Source organism: Enoplosus armatus, chromosome 12 (assembly GCF_043641665.1).
Source record: "Enoplosus armatus isolate fEnoArm2 chromosome 12, fEnoArm2.hap1, whole genome shotgun sequence".
Taxonomy (NCBI): domain Eukaryota; kingdom Metazoa; phylum Chordata; class Actinopteri; order Centrarchiformes; family Enoplosidae; genus Enoplosus; species Enoplosus armatus.
The window spans coordinates 727,501-738,702 of record NC_092191.1 but is presented as its reverse complement, the minus strand read 5'-3'; the positions used below and the strand labels follow the sequence as shown (position 1 = coordinate 738,702).

At 41.0% G+C, this 11,202-nt stretch overlaps 1 protein-coding gene across 2 annotated transcripts in view; it reads left to right on the top strand.

Moving 5' to 3' along the window:
- The first annotated feature begins 486 nt into the window (after window positions 1–486).
- Window positions 487–11,202, top strand: part of nfkb2 (nuclear factor of kappa light polypeptide gene enhancer in B-cells 2 (p49/p100)) — a 29,763-nt gene continuing 19,047 nt past the window's right edge. For both annotated transcript variants that reach the window (XM_070915677.1, XM_070915676.1), the window contains exons 1-8: window positions 487–511; window positions 1,769–1,885; window positions 4,670–4,709; window positions 6,120–6,195; window positions 7,084–7,124; window positions 9,044–9,142; window positions 9,736–9,887; window positions 10,815–10,927. In XM_070915677.1, the coding sequence (XP_070771778.1) occupies window positions 1,869–1,885; window positions 4,670–4,709; window positions 6,120–6,195; window positions 7,084–7,124; window positions 9,044–9,142; window positions 9,736–9,887; window positions 10,815–10,927 (538 nt within the window). In that variant the 5' untranslated portion in view covers window positions 487–511; window positions 1,769–1,868. The remainder of the gene's footprint in view (window positions 512–1,768; window positions 1,886–4,669; window positions 4,710–6,119; window positions 6,196–7,083; window positions 7,125–9,043; window positions 9,143–9,735; window positions 9,888–10,814; window positions 10,928–11,202) is intronic.

Sequence of the window (11,202 nt, the reverse complement as noted above, 5' to 3'; positions counted from 1 at the left end):
CCCCCCCCCCTTTAAACTTTCCCCCCCATCTCATCTTTGAATATACTGGACATGTTAATATGTCACTGGAAGGTTAAATACACAACAATAATTATAAAGTAAAAAGTGAATAAAAATGAAATAAATAACATTGAAAATGTAAAAATGTGAATGAAAAAAAAGAAAAGACAGGATGATGATGCTTTTGTAATGTGTCCAAAACCAAAACAGAAAACTGTGGAACTTTAAAATGAATTTACTTTTAATTTAAATAAATACATTAAACATTGAAGGGAAAAATACAACTTTTAATTCACAGCAGATTTTCCAACCAATTATGTGACAATAATCCAGAGAACTACGAATATCAGACTGAAACTAATAAAGCAGGAAGAGAAACAAACGTCGTTCCCCCGCTAATTGATTTTATTCTGAAAAGCACAAACAGGAAGTTGGCCCAGGCTGCTGCTGTGACGTTCATCCAGCTTGTGTTTTCAGGGATCAGACGGACAGACAGACTGAGCTGCGGCAGGTAAAACTCACCTTTAAACTCTTTATTTCTGCTCGTTTCAACACGAACTGCTGCTGATTCACAGGCAGGTTATTGATTAACTCTTCAGTTAATCAATAACGAAATCGATATCACAGAAACACATCTGCTCGTTTCCACCTTCAGAGCTTCAGAAGTGTAAATCTGTCACTTTTAGAGCAGAGAAAAGGAGGACATGTTGCTCCTCAGCCTGCTGTCTCTAACACGAGCAGTTTGTTGAAGGTGTTGCTGCTTTAAATGCGCTCAACTCAAAGTGAGACGTCGCGTCCGGTTTGTGTGCAGAGCAGCAGCTGATTCTTTCTATTCTGAACATAAAAACTGGATCAGTGAATCAAATGTGTGTTTGTTGAAAGAAAAACAGAAGTTATTGAACAGAAGTGAGATGAAAACGTTTGATCAGATTGTGTAACAGAAGAAACTCTGCTGCTGCAGGAAGAACCGTTCCTTTAACTTTTATTTTGGTTTTATTAAACTCGATCCTGTTTTTATTCTACAGTCAGCTGCTTCTCAGTTTGGGATAATTCCTCGTGGTTGAACTAATTCAGGTTTCTGTGTTGTTCCTGTTTGTGTTTACTGAGTGTTCAGCTTTTTATATGATTTCACTTTTATGATTAACTGACATGTCGCTGCAGCTGCACAGAGGAACCACCTTCAAAGAGTTTTAACTAAATGAAACCCGACACAATCTCTCCTTCTGACACCACAAGTTAGTCAAAACAATCCCAACTCAAGGTCCTTTCACCAGCTTCATAGATCTGCTGAAAGCTCATTGGCTGGTATGAATACTGAGCAAACTCCATCCACTGATGAAGACCATGAGATGTGTTTGAAAGCCTCAGAAAAGGCCAGTAGGTGGGCTTCTAGTTGGGATTGATTGAGATTTGGCCCCTGGGGAGCAGGAGTGTGACCAGACTTTTGGACTTGTTGGAAGGAGGATTGCTTTCTTTTGATGGAGCTAGGCTAACGGTTCCCCCCCACTTCCAGTGTTTGTGCTAAGCTAGGCTAACCACAGAGAGGAGACTGAAACCTGTTGAACTGTTCCTTTAACAGAAGCAGCAGTTTGTTGTTTGTTCAGTCGGGCTGGAAATTGAGGATTGTCCACAAATAAGAGGAGGAGGAGGAGGAGGAAGAGGAGTGGAAATTCCCACTGATGTATTTAGATATGACTCCATCACACACACACACACACACACACACTGAGCGGTGAGTGGTGATTAACTCCTGATTTGGCGTCTGCAGAAAAATCCTAGAGGGAGGAAGAACAGATCAGCCTTCTCCTGCAGGGAGCTGAGCCTTCATCATCATCATCATCATCATCATCATCATCACCTTCATCATCATGGCCGGAGCTCTGAGGTAGGGATTCTTTATGTGTTAATAATGTGGTTTGTTTGTGGTGAGGTTCATCTCACTGTTTATTTCCAAAGAAATGATTCTGATGGAGACATGGAGACGTCACTGAGGGGAAGTCTTCGTCCTCCAGCAGCCTCATGTGTGTCCGTCCCGTCCCTGTCCGTCAGACTTATCTGCAGCGATGTCACAGATCTCAGATATTAAAGCGCCCCTATGGAGGTTTCTAGTAAACAAACAAAAGTTTTGTTTACATTCAGAGTTTCTCACCAGAGCTCATCGTGTTTATCTAACGAGCGTTTCCTTCCTCATAAAACATTTGCAAAGTCGATTTTTATTAAAAGTTTTAAAGCTCAATTGTTTACATCCATGTTTGCTAGCAAGCATTCTTCTTCTTCACTGCCTTTGTTGGTGCGTTGCCGCGTATCTTGGCTCATCATCGCCACCTGTAGATCAGAGGAACACTGTGACACCAGTAGGAGGAATGTATGTGAGACAAACAAAACATGGACCCCCGACATCACGTCAGCCGAGTTTTAATGAATGAACGTGAAGAATGTTTGAGGACCGTCGTTGTGTTTCCAGAAGTTTAACTGGAGACTGTTGTTGCTCGCAGGTTTAAGACGGTCAGCGTCTCAGCATTGTGTTCAGGGCTCACTCTGAAATCAACGTATGATTAAACATGCAGAATTGGACAGACAGAGGACAGACTGAGGACAGACAGAAGACAGACAGAGGACAGAGCTGAGAGCTCATGAACCCGTCCTTTAAAGGAACTCTAAATAAACGGGATGTGTCCAGTTCAGCTTCAACAGAGACACTTTGTCTCAGTGGGATAAGACAGTACAGTCAACTGATCTGCAGTCTGTTCTCATGTTGACAAACTGTCTGACACGTGTAATGTTTTCCACTCCGGCTTCTTGTCGAGGTTTTGAAGTGAGTGTTCAGTGAGTGTACAGGGACTGTGATGGTTCCTGTCCTGTAGGGGACTCAGAGCCTTTGTTTCATGTTGCACACACTTCCTGTCTGAGTCCAGTCCTTCTACCTTCGTGTCTCTCCTCGTCATCATCATGCTGAGAGGTTTCCTTCAGTATCAAACTGATGTCAGTTTCCATGGTTACAGTGCAAACAGGAACTTCTGGTTGTTTCACTTTTGACCCTCAAAGTACTTTTACTGAAGTACTTTTACTTGTAATGGAGTATTCTTAAGTCGCCTGCGTTGTCCTGAAATAAAGAAGGTCTTAGAGGTGTGTCCGTCTTTGTGGGAGGTGGATTTGGTCACTTTCTCTCAGGTGTTCAGGGGGACTTTGTGGCAGATGAGTAAACAGGTTAACAGCAACATGAGGCCGAGCTGTTTCAAGGAAACACAACCGTAAAATCACCTCAGTGGATTCCTGCAGAGGTCAGAGGTCACCCAGAAATACCCCGAACCCCAGACTTCCCCCTCGGGTTTTCTCTCCTCTGACTGCCTCGCTCTTACTGTACCTGCTGTGGGTTTATGTTAATGAAGGCCGTGTCTGCCGTGATCCGATTGGCTGCCCTCGTTGGGGAGGCCGTCCCTCCGCCGGGGGACGATTCAGCAATTCAGATCAGATCTGAGTCAGATTCTGCAGCGAAGCGGGTTTTTCTGGTGTTGTAGAGCTGAGGAGAGACAGGAAGTCAAACTGACGAACCAAAAACCACCAAAGAGACAGAAAGACGGGCAAAGAGGAAGTAAGGAGAGGCTGGAGGTCTGAGCATGAAACATCAGGTTCGTGTCTGCTGGAGGGGATTTATTCACGGCTTTGTCCTTTAATTCTCCTGCAGTTTGTTTTCTTCTCGCATTATCTTCATTTTGTTGAGTATTTTATATTTGTAGTCTTTAAAATGTCCCAGATGTTCGTCTTCGGCTGTCATTATCACGCTCGTCTGCATTTTCTCAGATTGTTGAAAACATTCAAATATCTTTAACGTACACAGACGACACTCAGATTTTCACCTTTAGAGTATATGAGAGGAGTCTGTCTGTGCAGGACTTAGAAGAACTTGTCCATGTGACGCTGTCTTCACAGGTCTGCGGATCAGAATCAGAATCAGAATCAGAAATACTTTATTGATCCCCGGGGGGAAATTGTACAGACTGCTTTGAGCTACATGCTAACATTAGCATGCTATGTTTTGGTTGTGGAGATGTTAAATGTTGAAAACCTTGTTTCAGTTTTCAGCATATGAAACAAAAACAGAGCCAGACTAACTGTTTCCCCCTGATTCCAGTCTTTACGCTAAGCTAAGCTAAGCTAAGCAGCTGCTTGTGGATGGGGGCTGTCGGGGGGGGGGGGGGCACACTTGTTTCCTGAAGCATGGAAACACTTCCTGTCAGCAGAGGACAAACACTTCTTCTCTTTCTTTAAAGAGCAGCTTCCTGGTTCCCTTCAGAGAGAGCTCTCTCTACCAGCAGCAGCAGAGTGACATCAGCTGCAGCAGCCCCGCCCCCTCAGGGCTGATCTGGAATTCTGGGGGTTTTCCTCCGCTCGGCCACTTCCAGGAAGTGACTGAAAACAGGCCGAGAGGAGGGGAGGGGGTAGAGAGAGAGAGAGAGAGAGAGAGAGAGACAGAGAGGTGCTGTATTTGAGCCTCTCTCGTCCGTCATGTGAAAGTGAAACTGCTGCTGATTTTTTTTCGTTGACTTTGTTTATTTGTTGTTTCCTCGTTCGTCGCGTCGGGACTTCACTTCACAAACTGTACCTCCTGTGTGTGTGTGTGAACTCTAAAGCCTCTGTCTGTCTCTCTGCCTGTCTGTCTGTGCTGCAGGATGACTGAAGCTCAGTTCATCAACGTCTACGACAACGACGTGAGTCCTTCTCTATTCAATCCTTCACCTGATAGTGAACGACCTCTTCAGATAATTGATCAGTTTATTGATTGTAGTGTTTCCTGTTTAAGGGCTCAAGTTGGGGTCAGAAAGATTTTCTACTACTGAGAAATGATTTCCACACAGCAAGATGGATAAAAAGGATAATATATTGATTTGAGTTTATTTGTATTGGTGGCGGATGGATGTCATGTTGCCTGGCAGCAGTGTTGTTTTTTTTATTGTTAGTGATATAAAAAATATATCTTGTGAACTGATGTTCAGAAATAATTTAAAAACACTAGATAGTAGTAATAGTAGAATCTATAAAGTCTGTGGTTTTACGTCAGCCTTCCGTCTCAGCCAGGCCTCCTTGGCCTGCCGCTGCAGACGTCCTCTGGGAGTCACATTTGGTTCAGAACGTGTAAATAAAATCAAATGAATGCTGAAGTCAGGCAGCAGGCTGTCAGGTGAACCGTCGGTCCGTTTACTGGCAGACGGACATCGAGAGTTTATTGAAGTGATGAAGATAAACTGAGTGAGCCAACACAATCATAAAGTTCTGTAACAGTTTCCGTTTACTATCAAACAGAAAGCTCAAAGCCGACGAATGCAAAAAGAAGAATTTCCAATTTCTGCAGAAGTCTGTATTTTAATGATGCAGAGTAAAACTGATTTGCATGTTTAACTTCAAAGTCGACCTGTGTGGGAACTTTGAGTTTCAAACTGTTTCCTGCATCTCAACCTCAGTTTGTCTTCCTGTAACTTTAACAAACCTTTCTACTAAATACGGCGTTTTTCACAAGTGTACGAAGGCTGATATTCAACCACAGGCTCATTTCTTAACCAGGGAAGAGATCTGAACCTCTTTCACAGGAGAGACATGTCTGAGGTGGCAGCAGAAAAGGTTTCAGACAAAACAACACAAAGCTAACAGTTAATAAGAGAAGTTAATGTGAGCTAACAGAGAAAATAACTTTAATGTCTTGAGGATATCACATTCCTCTCATTCCTTTAGATTGTATTAAAAATAATTATTTCACAATCTTATTGTTCATCATTCGAGCCCATGTCAGTGTTATTTTCCTTCCACAGATGAATACAGTCATCAGAAAGGTGTAAAAATCGAGTGCTAATTAAAGTTAGTTAAAGTTAGCATCTGACTAACATTGTGAAAAACACTTCCTTCAGTCTTATTTGATTCAGTTCTGATTATTAGAAAAGCAGCAAATCTCTGGAAACAGATCATGTTTGGTTTTTTTTACTGAAGAAATGATTCATACAATCAACTATCGGATCAATCAGCTCATCATTTCAATACCTGATACCAGAGACGTGTCATTTTATAGTGATGATTAATAGCTCGATGTTCGTGTGCAAACTGAAAAACGCTTTCTTCTTCTTCTTCAGCTGCAGATGAATTTGATGCAGTACGACTACATTCCTCCAGTGGACATAAAGACTGAACCCTACATACCTGAGACAGGTACGCAGACAGACCTGATTCCAATTCAGTTCATCAGTCAGTACCCCAAACAGGTGACTCAGCTCTCACACCGCACTGGTGATCCAGTCCTGTTGTGCCTGAAAAACCCTGTATAACAGTACTCCTAAAATACCAGAAGACATTTACCTTTTAGGTTCACGCAGAACCTTTTTCTTACACTTAAAAACAAGCTGTGAGACATTGAAGCTCCAGTTAAAATCTAGACCTAGTCTGCAAGTACTCATGAACCTATTCTGACTTCTAAAAGGGGTTCTCACTTTCTAGAACCTCTTGTAGACTTCTGCAAACCTCTGTCCAGTCCTCGAGTCCCTCTAGAACCTTATCTTGGTAGCTGCATAGTTTTATTTTGGGCATGTTTGTGCCTTTATTACAGACAGACAGTGGAGGATATTACGGATGCAACAAAGATCCCCGTCCAGACTCGACCCAGGGACAGTGTAGCCCATGGTCTTAGCCCATGGCCTACGCTACGGGGGCGCCCCGACACCTGGAACCTTGATGTAATGTCTGTAACGAGACATTTCAGAGCCTTTTTCCAGAATTATTGAAATCAGACCTACAATTTTCTCAAAAGCAGCAGCACCCATCAGTACTCGGGAACCCCAATGTGGACTTTCTAGTATTCTCCTCTTGTTACAAGAAACAGAGACCACATCTGTCCACAAATGTAAATGAACAGTACCTTGGAGGCTAGAGCTTACTGATTGGGAAAACACCTTAATCTACCCTCATACTAGGTGTAAGAAGTCCTGTAGCTGGTGAAATAGTGAAAGTGGATGGTGACATCCCAAAACCATCAGTCATCGTGACCACTGGATTTCAGGCAGTTTCTGTGTGTCATTAACTGAACTCTTGTTTGTGTTTCAGCTCATGGTCCTTACATTCAAATCATCGAGGAGCCCAAACAGGTGAAGCTAATATTTCTGTACAAACTTGCAAATTCACGTCTACATTGTTGGCATGTAGTTTCTACTCTAACTGTACAAAGTGACTTTCAACAGTACGTTGAGTTTGTGGACCGGCTGGGCTAAAAGCACCAAATAGGAAGGAATCGAACAGACGTAGAGTTGATAGAGTTGAGGGGTTGAACATTTAAAATTTTCTGAAACCTCTGAATGAGAGTCTTAAAGTATGTGTTGTGTTGATAAAGGCGCCCCACGGGGATCAGCATTAGGCCCCCTGCTATTTACTCCATACATTAACAATAATTATTCTAATTAACTGAGCATTGCAATGTCCACTTTTATGCTGATGACACCATCTTGTGCCATTGGCCCCACCGCATTTGGAGTTTTGTTAGATACCAGATTGTCCTACAAAACTCTTGTTCAGCAACTTGTTTAAAATCAGAAAGTTAAAACTGGGTCCTTACGCTGACAAGTAGAGCTGGTTTCTCTGGTCTGCACTGGAATATGTTCTGTACCTTCTGCTGCTGCCACAACCCTTGAACCATTAAACTGGGTTTACTGTGGTGAAAAACAAAAACTGTATCAACATCAAAAGTAAAGTTGTGCTTAATTAGTGCAATTAGACGTTCTTTTGTTAATATAGGCTCAATACGATCCGTTTTTAAACAAACAGAAGAAACTAAAGATGGAGGGTGGCAGTTGTTAAGATTTTTTTTTAAGGTTTTTTAAGATGAGACAGAAGAAGGTAAAACTTTATTGATCACTGAGGGGAGTTCACAGTTCAGAGACACACTGAGAAGTAAGAAAACAGATAAGAACTCTTTTTAAATGATTTAAGAAAATAAAATTAGGGATTAAAGAAGTGAAGGACTGACATTTAAATAGGCTATATAAATTAATTGTGCAGAAGAGGTAAAGTAGTACAATAGAAATTAATATACATGTCGTGAAAGTATATAGGGTTAGGTATGACTAATAAGTACAATATATATAAAAAATATAATGATGTGTAGTATATGTCATATACACACTATACAGTTATAATACAATACAAGTATATGTAATTGAAATCAATGTGAATACTATGATAAAGCTTATAATATAATAATATAGAGCACAATAATAGCAAAAGGTAGTAGTACAGTATTATTATGTAATGATATGCAAAGTATATATATAAATAAACACACACACACACACACACACACACACACTCAGGTTCAGGCTGATCCACATGTTACTGTAACCGTCACTTCCTTTAATCCAGTAGGGTTTTCCCAACTGTCATTTAACAACATGGGACTGAGTGGATACAGGAAGTCAGGGAGTTTCTGCAGCTAAAGGTCATGTGACTCTGAGGCCTCTGACTGTCTGTATGCAAATCAGTCAGTTCTGGTATGAAGACAAAAGAAGAACCAGGTTTACGCAATCAGTGGATGTACAAACTGAATATTACTGCAGCTGACTTCCTGTGACTGTGTTCTTATTTCTGCTCAGAGGTGAAAAACAGATGTGATAACTTGTAAAATAACAGCAGGCGATGTTCCACACAACAACAACAACAACAACAACAACAATAAACTTTATTTATCAACACTAAGTTGGTTCAACCTGGATTAAAACATTTCAAATAAACAATCAGACTATGTATTTAATGTATTTAAAAAGAAATACATTGGAACACACAATAATATAAGATAAAAACAATAATAATGAATTCATGATATAAAAATATGAATATTGTGTAAAAATATTTAAATGGGTACATACATTCCTAAAACACACTGATGATCACAATCTATCCTAACTTTTTAAAGTGTGAGAGGAGCATGAGATGCAGCCCTGATGCTGAAAACACAACAAGCGGTGGAGTTTGTAACAAACAGAGAGCATCATGGGAAACGTGTGTGTGTTCACAGAGGGGCTTTCGCTTCCGTTATGAGTGTGAGGGTCCGTCCCACGGTGGGCTCCCAGGGGCCTCCAGCGAGAAGAACAGGAGAACCTACCCGACCGTGAAGGTGGGTAACACCCTGACAACGCTCTGACAACGCTTTGACAATGTTCTGACAAAGCTTTGACAACATGTCAACAACATTCTGACAACGCTTAAACAACATGTCAACATTCTGACAAAGCTTTGACAACATGTCAACAACATTCTGACAACGCTTAAACAACATGTCAACATTCTGACAAAGCTTTGACAACATGTCAACAACATTCTGACAACGCTCTGACATGTGAACAACGCTCTGACAACGCTTAAACAACATGTCAACATTCTGACAAAGCTTTGACAACATGTCAACAACATTTTGACAACATGTCAACAACGCTTTGACAAGTTCTGACAACATGTCAACAACGTTCTGACAACATGTCAACAACGCTCTGACAACGCTTAATCATGTCAACAACATTCTGACATGTCAACAACGCTTTGACAACGTTCTGACAACATGTCAACAACGCTCTGACAACATGTCAACAACACTGACATGTCAACAACGCTCTGACAACATGTCAACAACGCTTGAAGTGAATAAAAAGTCCTTTGTTTCATTCGGACTCTGTTAATTCTGTTAGTGCTGTTCATGTCTGTCTGTCTCAGGTTAATAACTACGGGGGCCACGCCCGGGTGGAGGTCCAGCTGGTGACCCACTCTGATCCTCCTCGTGTTCACGCCCACAGTCTGGTGGGACGTCACTGCACGGAGAACGGCACCTGCATGCTCGACGTCGGCCCCAACGACCTCACCGCCTCGTCAGTATCCAATCACGTCGCTGCATCTTCACCAACACTGTGATAATAAACGCTGTGTACAGCAGCAGAATCCCCTGAAGCTCCTCATTCACCACTAAACAAACAGTAACCAGGAGTCAGGGAGGAAAGTCTTCATGGTTTTAGTCCTCGTCATTCCTTCTAGAGAAAAACTCCAAAGAGGAAGTCTGAATTTTCTTTAGAAAATTCAGCTTCCAAGGCCAGAAAACACATAAGTTGAAAGCCCAGAGCAAAAGATACGTGGAAAAAAAAGAAAAGAGACAAACGAATAAATCCATGAAATAATTCATAACAATGATAAATAATGAAATAAAAAGATTATACACAGTATAATAATATAATGAGGTTATTATACACACTATGTATACTAGAAAGCTGTAACAACAACCGTCAAGGGGAAGTTTATTAAAGAAGTGAGTCACAGTCATGAAAATTCAAACTTTACAAAATATCAACAGGGAACAGAGGAGCAAAGCTTTGTCACTAATTTACTGAGAAATCCTCACATTTTGATTGAAAGCTGGTTAAAGATTAACAAACGTTATTATAAAATAATTATTTCCTCTCAATGTGTCCTTGAACAAGATATCAGAGAACAAGATTAAATTAGACTGAATTATAGGATGAAATGGATTTAACTTAATACATGAAAATAAATAAACATAGAAAATAAAGACTTTATATAAAATAAATATATATATATATATGAGCTGAGCTGAAAAAAGTATACATGTAAGTAAACAAAATAAATGCTACAACTGGAAATTAAGAAAAAGCACTGATAAAATCTGCAATGAAAAATAAATAATGTTTTTGTACAGTTCATCTGAAATGACACAAAGCTGGTTTATGTGATGACGTAACATGTGACATAAGGAAATATCCTGACTGTGATGTCACTTCCTGTAGCTTCAGTAACCTGGGGATCCTCCATGTGACCAAGAAAGGCGTGGTGGAGGTGTTGAGCCGGAGGCTGAGAGACGAGAGGAGGAGGCAGAAAGGAGCTCACTGTCACCTCACAGGTAAGTCACATGTCGCGTTTACTCTCCCACAATTACATCTCATCATTTAGACGTCTCTTCTTCTTCTGTCGCTTTTATTTTGGCATTAGAAGGAAAAGAAGAAGTCAAAAGGTTGACAGTAAAAGTAACTGACTCTCTCATACTTTAATTTGACTCAGCATGAGAATCGTGTGTTTGGTTTTGAACTCGTTCTTCCGCACCTGAAGCTCCACTCAGCTGAGCGGCTTCTTCCTGCCGAGTTTTAGTTTCATTTACTCTTATTTATTCGTGTCGTG